The sequence below is a fragment of the Ceratotherium simum genome, chromosome 3 (genome assembly GCF_057802395.1).
Source record: "Ceratotherium simum simum isolate JZ-2026a chromosome 3, ASM5780239v1, whole genome shotgun sequence".
Classification (NCBI taxonomy): Eukaryota; Metazoa; Chordata; class Mammalia; order Perissodactyla; family Rhinocerotidae; genus Ceratotherium; species Ceratotherium simum.
The window spans coordinates 64,880,903-64,902,246 of record NC_141902.1 but is presented as its reverse complement, the minus strand read 5'-3'; the positions used below and the strand labels follow the sequence as shown (position 1 = coordinate 64,902,246).

At 34.7% G+C, this 21,344-nt stretch overlaps 1 protein-coding gene across 16 annotated transcripts in view; it reads left to right on the top strand.

The window, feature by feature from the left end:
* The window catches only part of MYO9A (myosin IXA), a 273,318-nt gene that overhangs the window by 170,017 nt on the left and 81,957 nt on the right, over positions 1-21,344 (top strand). For all 16 annotated transcript variants that reach the window (XM_087428635.1, XM_087428628.1, XM_014780883.2 and 13 more), the window contains 6 exons: positions 983-1,022; positions 8,804-8,926; positions 16,529-16,609; positions 18,237-18,347; positions 19,227-19,349; positions 20,932-21,081. In XM_087428635.1, coding sequence (XP_087284761.1) covers positions 983-1,022; positions 8,804-8,926; positions 16,529-16,609; positions 18,237-18,347; positions 19,227-19,349; positions 20,932-21,081 — 628 coding nt within the window. The remainder of the gene's footprint in view (positions 1-982; positions 1,023-8,803; positions 8,927-16,528; positions 16,610-18,236; positions 18,348-19,226; positions 19,350-20,931; positions 21,082-21,344) is intronic.

Below are 21,344 nucleotides of genomic sequence, written 5' to 3'. Positions count from 1 at the left end.
GGGATCATATATAATGATATGTAACAGTTATCCAAGCCTACCATTCCTCATTACGTGATCATAGAACTGGTTTGAGGACGTGGATATAACCATGCATCGTGGACCAGTAAAAAGTTCTTAGCTACCTATATCAGCATATTTCAGACACTTCCAAACCATATTTTTTGGCCACTGGCTAGGGGTGTGACTGAATTGGATTCCTTAATCCCTAAGTCATTGCTTAACAGTGTAATAGGTTCAATTTATGTAAGTCTTGCTGTGCTCCAGAATTGTGAATTAACTCCTGTAATCCTCACAACAACTCTAAGAGATTGGTGGTATTACCATCCTCATTTTACATTATTACATAATGAAACCAAGGCTTAGAGAGGTTACATCATACTTTAGTGGGTGGTAAAGCTTAGATGCAAGCCCAGGTCTTTCTCACTCCCCAGCCCATGTTCATAAGCATTGGGCTTTATTCCCTTTTTTTCTGTAGCCATAAAAAAAAAACCTCTTGATATAAGTATGATATTGAGTTATGAATAAGAAAAGAAAAAGAGCAGAAGAGAATTTTTAATTTCCAAAAGTAGAAGATCATAAGTTTTAGTGAAAAGTACATTTTAACAATTTATGAAATCAGGCATCTATTTAAAATCTTGAAATGACAGAAACAAAGTTTCTGTAGATATAAGAAAGAGGAGCCCTATTAACATCCAAAAGAAAATACAACTTTAGCTTTGAGTGTACAACATTATGTTACTGATGAAAGGCTTAAATCTGTTTATACCTAGCTATATTACAGAGCAGTCATCTCTTTTCTCGTTCTCTTTTCCTTGCTTATCCTTCCTTCTCTAAGGTGCTGGCTTAGTTTAATCAGACAGTGTTTTCATATGGAGGACCTATATCTTGGAAATGGGTGTATAATCTGTTGTTTCGGTAGAGACCTTGAAATCGTTCATGTCTACAGTAGTTTTTTCTAATGTATGATTTGTCTCTATAGGAGAAACAAAAACTTCAAATCCAAGCCTGGCCTGCCAAAGGTGAGTATTATGAACAAACTTTTTTCCATTGGTGTCCTATTTCATAATTATTTTATTTATTTTTTGCTTGAGGAAGATTTGCCCCGAGCTAATATCTGTTGCCAGTCTTCCTCAATTTTGTATGTGGGTCACCGCCACAGCATGGCTGCCAACGACTGGTGTAGGTCCATGCCCAGGAAGCGAACCTGGGCCGCTGAAGTAGAGTGCACCGAACTTAATGCCCAGGCCACTGGGGCTGGCCCCTCTAATTATTTTTTTTTATTACTCATGCACATAATCTTTATAAATCAAAGACAAGAAATACCTTATTTGTACCCAAAATAGGGATTAATTATGCACATTCAGTTGAATGCATTTCAGAAATAACACTGGATGTTATGAAATGGCCAAGCTTAATGGTTCAGATAAATATTTCTTTGTGATATATCACATTTGCTAGTGTTTGAAAAGCTTCTGAGTATAAATGTAAATTTTTGTTGAGTAATTGCCTATTTATGTAGATCTTTTCATTTTTCCTTGAGCCAGGTGAAGATCAAATTCTGAATTTTACATGATTTTAAAATAATTTCTAATTAGCGCTTTATTTAACTCTTACCATCGTTAGCACTAGTTAGCCAGGTTTTTCTGTAAAGATCCAGGTAGGCTTGCAGGTTTCTGGTGTCTGTTGTAACTACTTAGCTCTGCTATTGTAGCACAAATGCAGCAATACACAATACGTAACTGAGTGGCTGTAGTTCAATAAAACTTTATTTATGAACACTGAAATTTGAATTTCACATAATTTTTCACATACCATTAAATTTTTTTTTCAGCCATATGAATGGTATAAAAAACAGTGGGCAAGATTTGGCCCATGGGCTGTAATTTGCCTACTCTGATCTACATTGTTTATGCAGAGATGGCTTTCCAAACTATTTATTGAATTTATTAAAGAAAGAAAAGTCTTACTGTTTCTTTCTCTTGTACCCTCCCAAAGAAGGAATCCTGTCACTTGTAACCTTGTTGATGAACATAATTCCAGAATTTTAGGGGAACTGAAAAAGAGCTATTTATTCTCATGATTCTCTGGTTCAAGAAACAAGGAAATGACTGTCTTTATTATTTCTTCTACTTAAGTCACCTTAGGTTTCCAAAGAAAATTTAATGCCTGCTGATGTGGTTTCTGATATGGTAAATATTGGTTTAAACCACAAAGCACAAAAAAAATTAATGTAAGTGATTTGTAATTATGTTCTTATCATGAAAAGATTTTATGTAGAGAAAAAGAGGGAAGGAGGCCACGTTTATTATCAGACATCTGTATCTGTTCATTTGTCTTTCTTTTTTTTTTTTTTTTTAAAGATTTTATTTATTTATTTTTTCCCCCAAAGCCCTGGTAGATAGTTGTATGTCATAGCTGCACATCCTTCTAGTTGCTGTATGTGGGACGCAGCCTCAGCATGGCTGGAGAAGCGGTGCGTCAGTGCGCGCCCGGGATCCGAACCCGGGCCGCCAGCAGCAGAGCACGCGCACTTAACCGCTAAGCCACCGGGCCGGCCCTGTCTTTCTTTTTTCCTTCACTCTATAGCCATTTAATATTATGAATGCTACCTCTGGGCCTCCCTACTTGCACTTGTCCTCAAATGGATAACTTCTCTTTAAACTTTGTATGCTAGCCAACGTGAATAGGTTGGATACATCTGAAGTAAATAATTCTGTTCAATCATCAATTACAGGAATGCCATCTGTTTTTCTCTTTTTAAATTAAAATATAGCTAATTTTGTGTTTATTTTAGTATGTCTCATAGATTCACATACATATGTTTAATATTAGAGAGGCAACATAGCCTATGAGAGTATAAACTTGGGAGTCAAACTGACCTACGTTGAAATTCGAGATCCATTACTTGCTCTATGGTTTTTAGAGTAAGTTCTCTAACTTGTCTTAACCTCTGTCTCCTCATCTGTAATGCGGGGGATTATATGTTAGGATTAAAGATACATATTTGGTACATGCATGGTTAGCAGTCAATAAATAATAAGTATTTTTCTTCATATTTGCTACCAGAACATTTAGAGCTGAATTTGTGGCTTATCTGTACACATACATATGTGTGTGATGTGTGGTTTGTTTAGTAACCGCAGTCTTCCTCTTACTTTTCCTACTTGTATTTAAATATGCCTCATTTTTTCTAATTATGCTTAATGAATGTTTTGCTTGTTTCTTTCAGTCCATTTCAGATCAAGACAAGTATATGTTAATAAAAATTAAAGTGGCAGATCCTGTATCCTCGTTGACCATGGTCATTTGCTGAATAAGACATTTCTGTTGCATTGTTAGTTTTATATATGATGTGTAAAGAAGCAACAGAATTGTCGATAACGTTAGGTTGTTTTTCTTTTTTCTCCTTTTGCTCTGTTGTGAAATCTGCAGCCTCTTTCTTACCTTGCTATATGAAGCGTTATTGTATGCATCTGTACAATTTTTATAGCTGCTGGAAATAAGATTCAGTCACCTGTATTAAGGGCACCTCTAGCACCTCATTTTATGGATATAGATAGGATTTATATTGCTTAAGCTTTATTACAATCCTGAATAGTTAAACATAGGCAAATATTTAACAAATATAACTTTCAAAAGCCCTTAGCCCTCTGTTAATATAGTTCTGTTTTGATAGTACTTGCCCTTTTCTCTCTTAGAATTTGTTCCCTCTCATACCTTGAAACTGTCACTTCTATTAAATCTACTTTTCTAACATGACCTGTCTTTTAATTTCCAGTCTTTTACTGATAGTTGCCCTGTTGTATGTTTTTACTTGGACACCCTGCTCATCTCTCAAACTTGATGCCCAAAGTGATTTTAGTGTGTCATTCCCCTACTAAATTTTTTAGTCACTCAGTCTCAAAACTTGAAGTTAATTTTATTACCCATTTTAGTTCTCTTTAACAAATGAGCAATATCTTCTTTCTTTTTTTAATTGAGGTAACATTGGTTTATAACATTATATAACTTTCAGGTGTACATCATTATATTTTTACTTCTGTATAGACTACATCGTGTTCACCACCAAAAGTCCATTTGCCATCTGTCACTGTACAAATGCGCCCCTTTACCCCTTTTGCTCTTCCCCCACCCCCCTTCTCCTCTGGTAACCACCAGTCTGTTCTCTGTATCTATGTATTTATTGTTTATCTTCCACATATGAGTGAAATCATACAGTATTTGTCTTTCTCTGTCTGACTTATTTCGCTTAGCATAATATCTTCAAGGTCCATCCATATTGTTGCAAATGGCAAGATTTCGTCTTTTTATGGCTGGGTAGTATTCCTTGTATATATATACACCACATCTTCTTTATCCATTCATCTGTCGCTGGGCACTTAGTTCATTTCCAAGTCTTGGCTATTGTGAATAATGCTGCAATGAACATAGGGGTGCGTATATCTTTTCGAATTAGTATTTTTGTGTTTTTTGGATGCATACCCGGAAATGGAATAGCTGGATCATACAGTAGTTGTATTTTTAATTTTTAGAGGAATCTCCTCAAATTGGTGGCTGCACCAGTTTACATTTCCACCAGCAGTGTACAAGGGTTCCCTTTTCTCCACATCCTCTCCAGCACTTATTTCTTATCTTTTTAATAGTAGCCATTCTGCCAGGCTTGAGGTGATAACTCATTGTGATTGTGATTTGTATTTCCTTAATAATTAGTGATATTGAACATCTTTTCATGTGCTTGTTGGCCATCTGTATGTCTTCTTTGGAAAAATGTCTGTTCAGATCCTTTGCCCATTTTTTTTCCTCCCCAATGCCCCAGCAGATAGTTGTATGTCATAGTTGTACATCCTTCTAGTTGCTCTATGTGGGATGCCGCCTCAGCATGGCTTGATGAGCAGTGCATAGCTCTGTGCCCAGGATCCAAAGTGGCGAACCCCAGGCTGCCAAAGTGGAGTGTGCGAACTAAACTGCTATGCCACTGGGCTGCCCCCACTTTGCCCATTTTTTAATTGGATTGTTTGTTTTTTTGTTGTTGAGTTGTATGAATTCTGTATATATTTTGGATATTAATCCCTTATCAGATATATGATTTGCAAATATCTTCTCCCAATTGGTAGATTGTCTTTTCCTTTTGAGATGGTTTCCTTTGCCGTATGAGTGATTATCTTCTTGATCTTTGTGTCTATAGTACCTTGCACAGCAAGTAGTAAATAATTGTTTAAAAAAAGAATGAACTGATTAATTAAGCTGAACAAACTAAACAATGAAGATGGAATTAAGAAAGGAATAAAGTAGATAATGAACAGAAGACCTAAGAAGGGAATTAACTCTATATCCCTTTTCTGCTAGATCTCCAGCCCACATTCCAATTCTTGGTTTTTGTTTCATCATGCTGGATTATTGCAGCCATCACTTAACTGGGTGTCTCTCTTGGGTCCTTAGCCTCCTGCCCTCCATCTTGTTCTCTTCTGCCTTGTCTCCCCTTTCTCCCTTGCCCTATTTTATCTTCTTTGTAAATCTTAATAAGCCTCAAATTATCATTTATTTTTAAATGTCCTTGTAGTCTGTTTCCGTATAGTTGAATGCAGTGTATTCCTAGCACTTAGAGCCTGATCTGTAGTAATCATTCTGAATATTTGTTGATTGATCTGATCGTGGTAAATTTTGTGGGCAGAAGTCTAGTCTCCAGTTGCTGAGGAAACATTGCTCAAAAATATTTAGTTGCTGACCATTTATTCATTCATCTAAACTAATATTTATTGATTGTGGTTTTTCTTTTTGTGAGGAAGATCAGCCCTGAGCTAACATCTGATGCCAGTCCTCCTCTTTTGCTGAGGAAGACTGGCCCTGGGCTAACATCTGTGCCCCTCTTCCTCTACTTTATATGGGACGCCACCACAGCACGGCTTGACAAACGGTGCGTCAGTGCGCGCCCAGGATCCGAACCTGCAAATCCCGGGCCGCCGCAGCAGAAAACGCACACTTAACCGCTACACCACCACACCGGCCCCAAACTAATATTTATTGAATACCTGCTCTATACCAGACACTGTTTTAGGTATTGTGGTTATGGGGATGAACAGTCTAGTCAGAGTCCTTGCTCTCTCAGTTTATCTTCTGGAGAAATAAAAAACAACATACAAATAAGCAAATAAATGAAAGGATAATTTAGATGATATTATGTGCAAAGAAGAAAATGAAGTGACATGTTATTGACTTAGAGGTGGGCTACTTTTTGGGTGTTTAAGCAAGAACTTTATAAGAAAGTTTGGGTATTTAAGCTACAAGTTGAATGCCAAGAAAAATCAAGCCAGGTGAAGGTCTGGTTATAGAGTATTCCAAGCAAATGAAAAAATTGGAAAGACACTGAGGTAAGAATGAATGTAAGGTTTTTTTTTGTGTTTGTTTTTGTGTTTTTACTTTTCCAGTTAAATTCCTTGAAGGCAAAGACTTTTTTTTATAGTTGTTAGTATTTTCCACAGTCCATATGATGCTTTTTCACATAGTGACAAACATTTAGTAATTAATTTTACCATTGCTTTAGGTACAAATTTATGAAATGAAACCATTATTTCCAAGGTCTTTGTCTCAGAAGTATCTTGAATGTTTGAGGGGAAAAATCATTTTCAGCTCCAATGCTGATTTGTTTTTACTTACAGATAAACTATAAAATTTTCCTAATTGAGTCTTCACCAGCATGTAAAATTAATTTTTCTTAATATACAATGAATATTCTTATGAGAATTGAAAAGTGCTAATAAAAATAAAGTAAAAACCCTCCAAAATTCAATATACATACAACATTTTACATGTAAGTTATTGTTTTACGTGGCTGTTTTTTGCCATTAGTATTTGCAAATATTTTTCCAGATTAGTAAATTCAGGTTTACAATATCTTTATGGACTGTATAGCATTTATTTGTGTGGATGAAGCATACTTTATGAAAATAATTCCATATTATTGCATGTCTCTGTTCATAATTTTTCACTATTTTTTGAAGTACATTGTCAGAAATAACATTCAGATCTTGTTTGATAATCTCTTTAAATAAATATCTGGAAGTGAAATTACTTATCAGGAAAGTTCCACTGATTTGCATTCCTAAGAACAGTGCAGAAAATGCCTATTTCCCCACATCCTCACAAATACTGGGTTTTGTCAATCTTTATTATGTTTGCCAATCTGATTGCAGGAAATCTCTTTAAAAGAAAATGTATGTTTCTTTTAAACAAGTGAGATTGAATGATTGTCATTATATTATTTGTTGTTTATACTTTATTTGAGAATTGCATATTCAGGTCTTCTCATTTATTATTGTGGGATGTATTTTTAAGGATTTTCTACAGGTCTTCTATACAGATAATAAGTCTTTGTCATTGTTGGAAATATTTTTTCTTAGTTGTAATTATTTAAGTATTTATTGTACTTATTGCTATTTGAAAGTTTTTATTTTTTAATGTTTATATTGTCAAAATTAATATTTTTTAGACTTTAAATTTGCCATGCTTTTAACTCAATCCTGTGCTTCTCATACAATAAAATTTTTATTACTTTTTGAATAACATTATTTATTTAGTTGTACATCTGTATAGAAATATTATTTTCATTGACAAACTCACTGCCATAAATATAATATGGTTAAAAAATTTTAAATTAGGGCCGGCCCTGTGGCTTGGTGGTTAAGTGCGCGTGCTGCAATGCTGGTGGCCCGGGTTCGGATCCCGGGTGCACATCGAGGCACCACTTCTCCGTCCATCCTGAGGCCGAGTCCCACATACAGCAACTAGAAGGATGTGCAGCTATGACATACAACTATCTACTGGGGCTTTGGGGGGAAAAAATAAAATAAATAAAATCTTTAAAAAAAAAAAAAAAAAAAAAAAAATTTTAAATTGGCCAAAAAATCTCCCAAACACTTTAATTTATCCTATTTTGTATTCTTTAGTTGCTTTATGTGTAACTCCTATCTTATTATGAAGATTAATAATTAGCACATCAGGATGAAGGTTGATAGGGAGTGTGTTTTCTTATTTTCTATATATATGTTCCTGGCATACGTGCTATAGCCCTGGGATTTAATTTATTATTGTCTCTATGAGTCAGGATTCAGTTGCAGATGACAGTCATCACTGTAGGTGTTTTTAAGTGGAAAGGAACTTAATTCAGAGAGATGCTTACAAAATCGTTAGAAACCTTAGAGTTTCAGAGTATTAAAACAAAGAGCAGAACTGACCCCAGCTGTAATCAGAAAGCTAGGAAATCCGGAAGCTGCCTTTGTATCTGCTCCTTCCAGTCACATACCACCTGTGGTGTAATCCAGGCATCAGGAAGAAACTGCTACAACTGTTGGCTCTAGGGCAAATGTGTGTTTACTGGAGTTGCAGTGACAACACAAACGTTCTGCACTCTGCCTCTCAACACTCACAAAAGTAGTACCTGGACACTGGGACTACAGAAAACTAAAATACTTTTATGTACATGCTTACCAGCAGAAACAGAAGCTAGTCGCCAAAGCCTCTGCCTCAGTTATACCTTCCTAGTTTCATGTGTGAAAATGTAATTGATTAGGTGTGATCACATGGAGAACCCGAGATGCAAGAGTTTGGGGAAGGTCATTTTCTTTTTAACTGGAGAGCTTCTGCAGGAAAGCAGAAGGGGTGTAGAATGGGTGTTGAATATTAATCTCCCATATTCACCGTGGTCATTACACATAGGAAATAATGAAAACTGGCTTACAGTTTTGTTTTTCCTATTCTTAGATTAATTTAGGTGAATAATTTGATTTTTTCCCCTTCTTTTCAGCACTTACTAGAGGTAAATTCTTTAAAGCACCTGACAAGACTGACCTTACAGGATCGTATTACCAAGTCTCTTCTTCATTTGCACAAGAAAAAGAAACCTCCCAGTATCAGTGCCCAGTTTCAGGTTATTTCCTATTTTACTTTTTTTTTTTATTTTACTTTTAACAAAAGGGAACCTGTTTTGTTCAGATGGGCTTTTGAAAGGTCAAAGTGATCTGCAAGATACCTGAGTGGGATATGATTCGTGTGACTAAAATGCCATGCTATAGTGATCATATTGGAGAGAGGTACCAAAGATGGAAAAAAGTCGTCTGCCTTTCTTTTTCATCCTTGTATCTCTGGATAGTGGATATCCCAAAGAGTAATTTATTATTTTTAATGTGAGGGGAAAGGCAGCATAAAATTGATATTATAAACAAAATCTGCCTTAAACCCTACTGCCCGGATATAGTCACTGTTAACGTAATGATGTATGTTTTTTTCTATATATGTTTAAACCTCATGCTACTGTCATCAATATTTAACTAAATGGGATTGTAGGTTTTTTCTCGTTCGTGTATTTTAGTTCCTTTTATTGAGACTGGGCATTTAGGAATTAATATGATCATAATAAATTAACCACATAACTTCCAGGATAACTTTTCAAAATACTTTTCTAGTTACTTCTTCCTATTCTTCTCAAATCATCTCTCTCTAATGTTCTGTTCATTTGCTAGATATTTATGAAAATGAGCTGAAAATCTGATGGGTAACAGTGCTTTGCATAATTTTACTCTGCTTCATGCTGATATCACAGAAGGAATATACACTGTTAACTAAAAATTTCTTTATCTGCTGGTAGCTATATTTCTATATGTTATCACTTTTTTCAATGCTCCTTTTTAATGTAATTTATCTGTAAATTATCTACTAATATGTCACAGTATATGATCTTGTTTGGTTTATAAGCACAGCCCTTTGAACTATGGGCTAGATGTGTCATTTTATTTTAGACAATTCTCACCATAGACCTAGAGAAAAATTTGAATCTGTGAAGGCTATTTGGTCATATAGTTTCTCTTCAAAAAGAAAGAAACAAAGAAAGAAAAAAAAAGCAAGATGAAGAGCAAAATAACTTATTAAGTGCTAATAAGGTTAAAGGAAAGACAATTGAATATAGTAGAAGCTCTGCCATGAATTAAAAAAATCTTTGTTAATTCATAATCCTATGAGTTAATGATATTTGATTATTTAAAAAAAGAAAGAGAGATGTTGCTTGGCCAAGTCTATCCATACCTTGGTGCTGTCTTCACATTTCTGGAGTCTGGCTTTTCACTTTGTAGATTTAGAAATGAAAAATGAATGGGTTATAGGGAAAAAATCATGCTGACTGATAAACTATAAACACTGCTGTGTAAAACAGTATCAAAGTTTATTAATATACAGTGAGAAACTGGAGTCATAAGCAGACTTGTTACAATTGTTCTTTATCACATTTTGTCCTGATCAGCAAATCAACATGGGAAGCCAAATTCTGATCAAAAGGTAACTTGGTGACCTTGGTATCTGAAAAGAAAGCATTAATCTCATAATTATGAAGAGTAGAATCATTAAGCTGTTAAGTGTCCTTTGTTTTGTTCCCTTGGATCTTTTATAGGTGCCTGTATACCAAAATCATTCTTTAATCTGAAGAGTACCTTATAGCTACTACAATAAAAAATTATAATTAAAATTATAATTACAGACCTGTAATTATAGACCTTAAAATCTCCTGAAATTTAGGAATTTTGGATAGTCTCAAGTTTTACATATGTGTTGTATATAACTTTTGCAAAAAGGGTCATCTTTAATGTTTCTAGTATGTTGTTAAATATTACAAAAGTAATGAGTTAATTTTTGATTATTTAGAAAATATGGGTGAACAAAAATGAAAATCATTTGCCATCCAGAGATAATGATCAATGTACCATATTTTCCAGATCCTTTACTAAATATTTATATATATGCTTTGTCTAATTTTTCATCCAATTCTATGAGATAAATTCTGTTATTGTACAGGTGAGGAAATTATAAGTGGTGGAGATGGATGGCATCCAAGTGTCTTTGACTCCATGCCTTTCTTATGAATGAATGTTTATTTTCATCAAAATGAAATCATAGAACTCATGAAGGGTTAACTGATACAGGAATTGCCCTTCTGCTCTAAGCAACTAGAAAACTGGACAAAATATAAGAATCAAATGTTTTTAGATATTAGGCAATAAGTATTGCAGGACTGTGATCCTTCAAAGAAATAAATGAGGCAAGCCCCAGGTTACTGCATAAAGGCAGTTTGCTATAGCTCAGGAAGAGGGAACCCAAACAAATGCCAGAGGTTTTGCTCAGGATTTGCCCTCAGAAAGCTTAAAAGCAAGTCTTAAAAGAATCAAAATGATCCCACATAACTTAACAGCATGCCAGGAAAAATGTCTGTCACTCTTGAAAGGAATGTAACAAAATCCAACAATGTAAAATCACAATGTCTAGCATCCAGTCTGAGATTACTAGGCATGCAAAGAATCAGGGAAAACAAAACCTATAACAAGGGAGAAAAATCAATCATTAGAAACAGACCTAAAAATGACAGAGATGGTGGAAATAGTAGATTAGGATCTCAAAGTAGCTACTATAGATTGTATAAATATGTCCAAGGATATAAAAAAGAAACATGAATATGATGAGAAAAAAATAGAAGATATGAAAAAGACTCAACTGGGACTTTTAGAGATTAAAAATCTAATATTTGAAAATAAAAATAAGATAGATGGGATTAACACCTATTAGTGCAGAAGTAATGAATTTGAAGTTATAGTTACTTAAAAATAAAGCCCAGAGAGAAATAACAAAGATGAAAAAAATGAAAAAAGGCATTAATAATGTGTAGGAAAATATCAGGTGGTTGAACAAAGGTGTAATTGGCATCTCAGAAGGAGAGGAAAGAGAGGGGGGTACAGAAAAACATTTGAAGAAATAATGACCAAAATATTTCCCGATTTTCTGATTAATATAAGATCGAAGAATCTCAACAAACCCCAAGCAGAACAAACAAAAACACACCGACACATCACATCAAATTGCTAAAACCAGTTAAAAAGAGAACATCTTCAACACAGCCAGAGAAAAAAGAAGACATTATGTGTAATGAAATGAAGATAAGAATAACAGTAGGTTTCTCATCAGAAACTATAAAAGCTGGAAGTCGAGAGTAATACCTTCAAAAGACTGAAAGGAAAAAAAATTGTTACTCTAGAACTCTATGCACAGTGAATGTATCTTGTAAAAATGAAGGTTAAATAGAGACAAAAGCTGAGAGAATTTATTGACAGCAGATCATAAAATATCAGAATGTTAAATGTGGGAGAAAAATGTTGAGAAAACCACATGGAAATTTGGATCTATACAAAACATGAAGAGTGCTAGAATGATAGAAATGTAGCTAAGTATAAAAAAATACTTTTTCTCTTTTAATCTTTTAAAAAGATAATTGACTATAGAAAATAAAAATAATATGAGGTAGAAATAAAACATATGACAAAAGTAGCACAAAAGAAAGGAGGGGCTAAATGTAAGTATATACTGTTGTAAAGTTTTTACATTATACAGGAAATGGTGTAACATTATTTGAAGGTAGACTGTGATATATTAAAGATGTGAACCCTAGAGCAATTCTCGGAGAGAAAAAAAAACTCATTATAGGTAATGAGCTAATAGCAGAACTAAAATGGAGTCATAAAATATACTGTTTTGGGGTTTCTTTGGTGAGGAAGGTTGGCCCTGAGCTAACATCTGTTGCCAATCTTCCTCTTTTTGCTTGAGGAAGATTGTCCCTGAGCTAACATCTGTACCAGTCTTCCTCTATTTTGTATATGTAATGCCACCACAACATGGCTTGATGAGCGGTGTGTAGGTCGCGCCTGGGATCCGAACCCGCGAACCCCGGGCCACTGGGGCGGAGCGCGCAAGAACTTAACCACTACACCACCAGGCTGCCCCACATAAAATATACTGAATTTTTAAAACTCAGGATAAAAGAAACAACAGATTAAATAAATAGAAGCAAATAGCAAGATGGTAGACCCTATGTATATATTTTTTGATTATTTCAACCGTTAGGTAAATTCCCACCCTCACCCTATTCTGGGGCATTCCCTTTTGAGACTTTGTCTCCTGCAAGCAGATGTTAGTGTGAATCTATCTTTTCAGCCACCAAACTGTCAAAGTAGCTAAAGCCTTAAGTTATAAGCAGGATAATGCAACTTGATCATAAGGCAAAACCTGCATTGTTTATGCACATACCCCTATGTGAAAGCCTGGTCACTTCATAGGTACCATGTCTATGTTCAGTTCATTCCTTAAAAGGAGTTTTGTGGCTTTCTTCAGGATAATAGGTCATGCACATGCTGTTGCTGTTATATCTGCTGAAACCTGCTGATAAAACTACTGCCCCTCTCCTGGCCTGACAAGGCATGCATGCCTAGCTGCTCAGAGACCCACGGGCTGCTGGGAGATATATTCACCACTACACCATTAGTCAACATAGCCTTTTGCCTGGAGTGGTTTTCTCTTCCTTGGCCTAAGGGTCTTTCTAACTCTGGTTCTAAGGAAGGTGTAGGATACATGAAGCTTTTTTTTGCCAAAAATCTGAGTTCTCTGTGTAAAGGCCCATTAGTTTGAAGAAAATAACCTTCTTTTAGTTCTATCTCTGAAACTGAGAATTAAGTCATTACCCAAACTAAACCAAGCTGATTTTTATTCTCTGAACATATATTTATGTATTAAGTTTTCTACAATAGCTATATATTGGTTTTATAATTAGAGAAAAAGATGTCTAAAAAGGATTATTTTTCTCAAAGATGGTTTATTTATAGCAGCAGGAAGCAGATGAGTGGTTGCATGGGACTGAGGGCAGGAGCAGTCATTGACTGCAAATGGGCAGGAGGAAACTTTTTGGAACGATAGATTTCTAGATCTGGATTGTAGTGATGGTTGCACAATTATATAAATTTATTAAAAATCATTGATCTGTATACTCAAATGGGTTCATTTATATAGTATGTAAATTGTGTTTCAATAAAACTGTTAAAAACAAAAGTCACTATTAAAAGAATGAAAAGGCAAGCTACAGGGTATCAGAATATATTTGCAGTACAGCTGAAAAAGACCTTGTATGTGGAATATATGAAGAACCACAAGTCAATTTTTTGTGTGTGAGGAAGATTAGCCCTGAGATAACATCTGTTGCCAATCCTCCTCTTTTTGCAGAGGAAGATTGGCCCTGGGCTAACATCCATGCCCATCTTCCTCTGCTTTATATGGGACGCCACCACAGCGTGGCTTGATAAGCAGTGCATAGGTCCGCGCCTGGAATCCAAACCTGCAAACCCCAGGCTGCCAAAGCAGAGCGCAGGAACTTAACTGCTATACCAATGGGCCAGCCCCTTAATTTTTAAAAAGACAGACAACCTAATAGAAATGGGCAAAAGTCTCGACAGGCAAAACTGTTTGATATCAAAAGATGTTATCCAAAAGGCCAATAAGCCTATCAAATACCTACTCAACATTATTATTCATTAGGGAAATGCAAATTAAAGCTATAAGGCAATAATACTACACACTTGCCAGCATGGCTGAAATAAAAAAGACCGTGATACAAAGTGTTAGCGAGGATGTGGAGCAACCAGAACTTTTATACACTGCTATTGAAATATAAGTTAATGGAAGTATTTTGGAAAACAGTTAAAGGACACGTGGAAGAATTTTCATAGCAACTTTATTCATAATAGCCCAAACTGGAACTACCAAATATCCATCCTAAATGGATAATTTAATTGTGGTATAGTCATATAATAGATCACTACTATATAGCACTGAAAATGTACAAAATACAATTGTATGTGACAAACACAGAATAGTAGTGATCCTTTTTTTTTTATTCCTACTTTATTTGTTTGTTTATTTATTTATTTATTTTGTGAGGAAGATCAGCCTTGAGCTAACTTCCATGCTAATCCTCCTCTTTTTTTTTGCTGAGGAAGAAGACTGGCTCTGAGCTAACATCTATTGCCAATCCTCCTCCTTTTTTTCCCCAAAGCCCCAGTAGATAGTTGCATGTCATAGTTGCACATCCTTCTTGTTGCTGTATGTGGGACGTGGCCTCAGCATGGCCGGAGAAGTGGTGCGTCAGTGCACGCCCAGGATCCGAACCTGGGCCGCCAGTAGCGGAGTGCGCGCACTTAACCGCTAAGCCACCAGGCTGGCCCTGATCCTTCTTTTTATATGAAGTTTAATAGCAGGCAGAACTAACTTACCATCTTAGAAGTCTGGATAATGGTTACCTTGAGGTGTGGAGGTGGGGGCAGGTAGCTTATGTTCAGTGACCTTGCTAAATTCAGTGTTCCAGGGCACAGATGGGCTTCTGAAGTTCTGATAATATTTTCTTTATTGATTTGGGCTCTGGTTACAAGAGTGTGTTCCCTTTGTGAAAATTCCTCAAACTGTGTATTTAGGATTTAAGCATTTTATTTATGTTTATCATACTACAATAACATTTACAAGAAAAAAGCACTTAAAAGTAAAAAATTTGTATATTGATATAATATATATGACAACAATAACAGGAATATATGTGGTTGCAAGGCTTCTAAGTTTTACTTGAAGTCATAAAATATTGACTCTAAGTAGACTGTGACAAGTTGGGTTTGTTTATTGTAATCCCTAGAGCGGCCACTAAAGAACAATACAAAGAATATAGCTGAAAAACTAATAGATAAATATAATACTAAAAAACAAAATATGTTATCTGACCATAATGGAATTAAACCAGAAATCAATAAAAGATAACAATCCCCAAATATTTGGAAAGTAAAAAACAGACATCTAAATAATACATGAATCAAAGAGGAAGGAAAATTTTAAAAATATTTTAAGTAGAATGAAAATGAAATATCAACATTTGTGCAATGCAGCTAAAGCAGTGCTCCAAGGTTAATTTATAACAGTAAATGCTTTTATTAGAAAAGAAGAAAGATCTCAAATCAATAATCTAAGCTTCTACCTTGAGAAACTAGAAAAAGAAAAACATATTAAACGCAAAACAAGTAGAAGGAATGAAATGATAAAGGTAAAAGCAAAAATCAATGAATTTGAAAACAGAAAAATAGTAGAGAAAAATCAATGAAACCAAAAAGCTGGCTCTTTGAAAAGATCAAAAAATTTATGAACCTCTAGCTAGACTAATAAGGAAAGAAAGAGATAAAGTACACATGATCACTATCAGGAATGAAAGAGGCGACATCACCGCATATTGTACAAACATTAAAATTAAAGCAGGGGAATACCACCTTACTGGATACTCTACTGGATGATTTTCAAAGGTGCTCTAGGAATGCATGACTTTGAATAAAATTGCTTCATGAAATGTGAAGAAAAGTGAAAAATTTATTCTTGACTTAGAGTATTCTGAAATATGTCTGCCAATATTACTGTTGCCAAGCTATCAACTTTAAGATTAAACTACCATCCTTGTCCTTAACTATCCTTAATTTAATCAGTATGGGAATATACACAATTTGCTTTTCAGAAACAAACCTATTTCTGTGTATACCATTTGTTTTTGCATATTTTGCCAACATTATTGTTTATATTTATAAATCATTCTTTGCCAGTTTGGAGTGAGAGAAAATGCTAATTATATTGCTTTGTATTGCAGGCGTCATTAAGCAAGCTGATGGAGACACTTGGTCAAGCAGAACCATATTTTGTAAAATGCATTCGCTCTAATGCCGAAAAGGTAAAAATGTCCTGTAAATGAGAGCTTCTAGCTCAGCTTACTTCAAACCAAGCTTTAAATTTTTTCTAAAGAGAGTAAGTGGAGGGGAAGAACTATCTATAATCTTTGTAAGGAAAACAATGTTCTGTATTTTCTGTGGATATCCTTCTAATTTCCACACTTAGCTGGCTGTAAGATATTTATATGAGCTTGATTTAGTATCTCCTAGAATTTGAGAAGCAAATCGCTCTTGAAATTCCATCATAAAAAAGAGTTTTATGTAACTGTTGTTACCCTGAGATTAATCTCTCTTGTTTGGATATAAGCTATCACTCTTAAAGAACTTGCTTGGCATTTTTCATGTTTAGAGATTCTTGTCTCTGAAAAACAGGGAAAATACTATGGATATTTTTGATTCTGTCCTCTTTTCTATGTCAGTTCCCCAAATTAGAACTTTGCAACATATATCTCATAAGTGTAAACATTTGTCATCTTTCTTTATGTTCATCATAGGAAAAAGTAGTTCCCAGCCAGAACAGCTAAAATGTTATAGGAATTATGTTCAGCTTTTTTAATTCTTGAGAAGCAGTCTCCAACTCTGCTATTTACAAGCTTTGTGACCTTAGACGAGTTACTTAACCTTTTTGTGGCTTGAATATTTTCATCTGGGTAAGAATATACTATAATTATAGGACCAACCTCATAGTGTTTTGTGAGCATGTATGAGTCAATACCTGTAAAGTACTTAGAATGTTCCTAGCCCACACTAATCACTTAGTAAATAAATGTTAGCTTATCTTGAATACTGACAAAAAAGGAAACCATTTTATTTATAGTTAAATAGAAGTTTGAGTCTCTATTATTAATTGAGATCTTGCTATATAAAGAGTTTGATTAACAAAGTATTTCAGGGCACAGAATAAGTACTAAATAAATGTTAACTGCTGTTATTATTTACTGTAAGCTGCCCATTTGACTTTTTTTCCTTGATAATTGGGATTTCCCATCTCTCTGTGGGAAAATGTTTGGGATTGCCTTAGGGGATCATTGAAAATAGTATTTAGAGAATAGGGAGAAATATCAGAAGCTCCAAATACATGTTTTTTTGAATGTCTAAAAACATACCTACTGCAATACCTAGGAGTGACAAGGTGTTGTGACTGGTGATGAGTGACTACCTCCCATTAGCATCTTTCCTGTGTATGTGTATACAATAAGGAGATCAATTCTCAGGGACTAAAGGAATTTTTTGTTTTTCAATGTGTCATACCAGTATCATTAACAAAAATACAGACACTCTTGACTATATATAAGTAGGTTAATCTTGTTACAGATTTTATAGTGACTAGACTATGTGGCCTCCTTTGTGGGCAGCTGCATTCCTTTTGGGCTTTAAAGGTCCTCTCCCTCCACAGCTAGAGAAGCCTGGAAGCTTGGTTTCTCTTTTTTCCCTAGGGTCAGGCAGTCAGAACTTTTCTGAAGCTACCAGCTCAGGAGGTAAGATTGTCCCATCATCTCTGCTATATGTTAACCAGACAACCTCCAGTCAATTCCTAGATATTTAGAAGTTAACCATACTTATAAGACAGACATTAATTTGGAGATCTATTCTTCTGGGTTAATCTTCTTTCCATTTGCTTTGTTTTAGCTGCCATTAAGGTTCAGTGATGCCTTGGTACTTAGACAGCTTCGATACACTGGGATGCTGGAGACAGTTCGAATTCGCCAGTCAGGATACAGCTGCAAATATTCTTTCCAGGTTAAGCTTTTATAGTGCTATTTAAATATATATGCACATCAAGTAAATTATTCCTATGTCTTCCTTATTTTTTATTTGGAGCTCACTTGTTTATTTCTCTTAATTCTTCCTTTTCATTCCATCTTTTGTATATAGAATTGAAGAGGAATAGAGAATATTCACTTCCATTGAATGGCAGCAATCTCATTAAGCTTGTGTTGTAATAGAATCCAGTACTTGGCTATTCTCATTTGATCTGAATGTTTGCTAATACTAAGTTTACTCATAACATAGCAATTCTTCACACTGATTGCTCCAGTAATTGAAATAGTTCAGTCAGAACTATCTAGTTCAAAAGAAAAGATTCCATTTGGTTTTCTCTGAAGTTCTCTCACCAGGATTTTCTTTCATAGGAAGCTGCCAGCAAGGCTTATAGCTGTTCTTATCAGCGACTGTTGCTATGGGTATAGAAATTTTATTGAAGCTTTTCAGCAGCTGAGCAAGTCTTTGCTGTTACTGGGAGAGAAAGCTTCATTCTCAGTTATAGCTTGTAATAGCTGCCATCTTGGCTTATTTGTCTGCTAAAAATTTCAGATTCTTATTAAATAACTTTTTCTTTGGTCTTTAATACAGCTTTCTCAAAAGGGATAATTAGTTTCTGCCCTTCTTTTCTTCTTCCATTCCCCTTTGATAACAAAATATGTAGAGCTATTCCCCTCCCCAACACCAACGTTTTACAGATTAAGCTTCTGTGATATTTTAAATTAACAAGTAATTTCTTGGTTTCACCCTGTTTAAAAGAATGAGAAAAGGATCAATAAAAGGACAATTAGCTAGTTTAGGATGTTGTTTACATATAATTCTCCTGTGATTTTACAACATTTTCTTTTCATTTTTCAGGATTTTGTGAGCCACTTCCATGTACTTCTTCCCCGAAATATTATTCCATCCAAATTTAACATTCAGGATTTCTTCAGGAAAATAAATCTTAATCCAGATAATTATCAAGTTGGAAAATCCATGGTAAATATAATATATAAGCTCTTGTCAAAATTGAGTGCATTTTTGTAAATAATAATGGCAATCTTTGCCTATGAGAATGTTTATAAAAAAGATAGTGTAACAGATGTCATAAGGAAATTGATTAGGACAAGATTTTTACTTAGTAGTATAGTCAGTGTTTAATCAAAGAACTTCTGGCCAATGCTCTAGTTCTGCCTATAATTTTACCTGCCTAAAAATCATCTCTCCCTAGGTATTCTACTGTAATCTGCAACTCAACTTGCCCAAAGTGATCTTATTCAGATTCTCCTACTGTCCTTAATTTGTATACTCTTTCTCTGTCACCCTTCTTCTAGTTTCTTAGGCTAGAAACCATAATCATATTTGGCTTACTCTTCATTTTAATCCTTTTACAAAGTTCTGTTTCTTTTTTTCCTTAGAAATGCTTCTCACATCTTTCTCTTGCTTCCATTTTAGTTCTGTTCCTTAGCTCTCACTTATATTTCTCCTACAGTAAACAGATCCCTCATCTGATTCCCATCTATTTGTCATTCCATTTAACTCATTCGACTCACGATATCAAAATCATAATTTTAATATACTTCTTTCTTTATATTGGCTTCCTGCTCAATAATAATCCCCAGATAGCTTCCTCATTAAATTCAAATGTCTTTCTTTTTTTCAAGAACCTCCATATTGGGACTTCACACTATTTAATATCTTCTTTATAAATAAAGATTAATTGTTCCATTGTCCCCTATATGTGCCTTTATTATTATTTCCAACTCCCTGTTTTACTCAGGTGGGGTCCTCTGTCTCTTGCCCTTATTAGTTTACTGTTTTCCTCTTCAGGTATCTAATATCTGTCTGCTGTTTTTTTTTAATATTTTTTTTATTTTTAACAAAAATGGGAGGTGATGGATATGTTAATTAGTTTGTGATAGTCCTTTCACCATGTATATGTACATCAAAACATCACATTGAACACCTTAAATACATACAATTTTTAATATCTATCTGCTCTTAAAGGTGAAGTGCAAATTCTGTTTCCAAAGGGACTATGTCTAAGTTATCTTTGTATCCCCCTAAATCCCTAAAGATTTATTAATGGAATGAAGGAGTAAATAAATAAACTGATTAATAGCTTTGGGCAGTAAGAAGCCTTTGATGCATACTAGGTTTCAAAAAGACTATTGGTTATTATTATTGGTTTATTCATGTCATGATCAAACTTGCAGATCTATGTTCTCAACTTTTCCCCCCCACCCCAGCAGCTTGAAAAAGATGACGTATTACCAATAAGTACATTGGCTCATGATGGTGGTGAATTTCCCAAAGGAATAATGTATCACAGTCTCTGGCACTGGGATTTTTGTACTCATGCTCACCTTTCCATTTCCCCTTCTATATTCTAATGTCTCCTTTCCAATTTGAGAATGACCACTTTGGATATATCGATAGAAATATTTATCAGTACTGCTTTTACACATCTGCCACTATATTTGTTCTTCTCTCAAAAAGCTTACCACAGAAAGGCTGATTTGTGAAATAAATTTCTTGTTTCTTCTTCAGCTGTATTGCTCATCTTTCTCCCTTCTGGCAGGTGTTCCTAAAGGAGCAGGAACGACAACACTTGCAAGATCTGCTTCACCAAGAGGTGCTCCGCAGAATCATAGTGTTGCAGCGATGGTTCAGGGTCTTGCTGTGTAGACAGCATTTTCTCCGTCTGAGACAGGCATCCATTGTTATCCAGGTGGGAAGGAAAGGATTCCTTGCATGAGATTGGCTGGTTTATTTGGCATTTGTTTCAGTAACTAGAATTATTTTACTGTGAAACATTTGAAGAAGAACGTAAACTTCTTCAGAGATAAGAATGTGTCCTGCTCATTTTTGAAATGTTCATAGCACTTAACAGATTATCTGGCATATAATAATAGGCTATTAATAAATATTGATGGAGTTGAATTTAAATCAAATTGAATTTCTAATTATAGTGTCTCCTTAGGTGTAATTAAG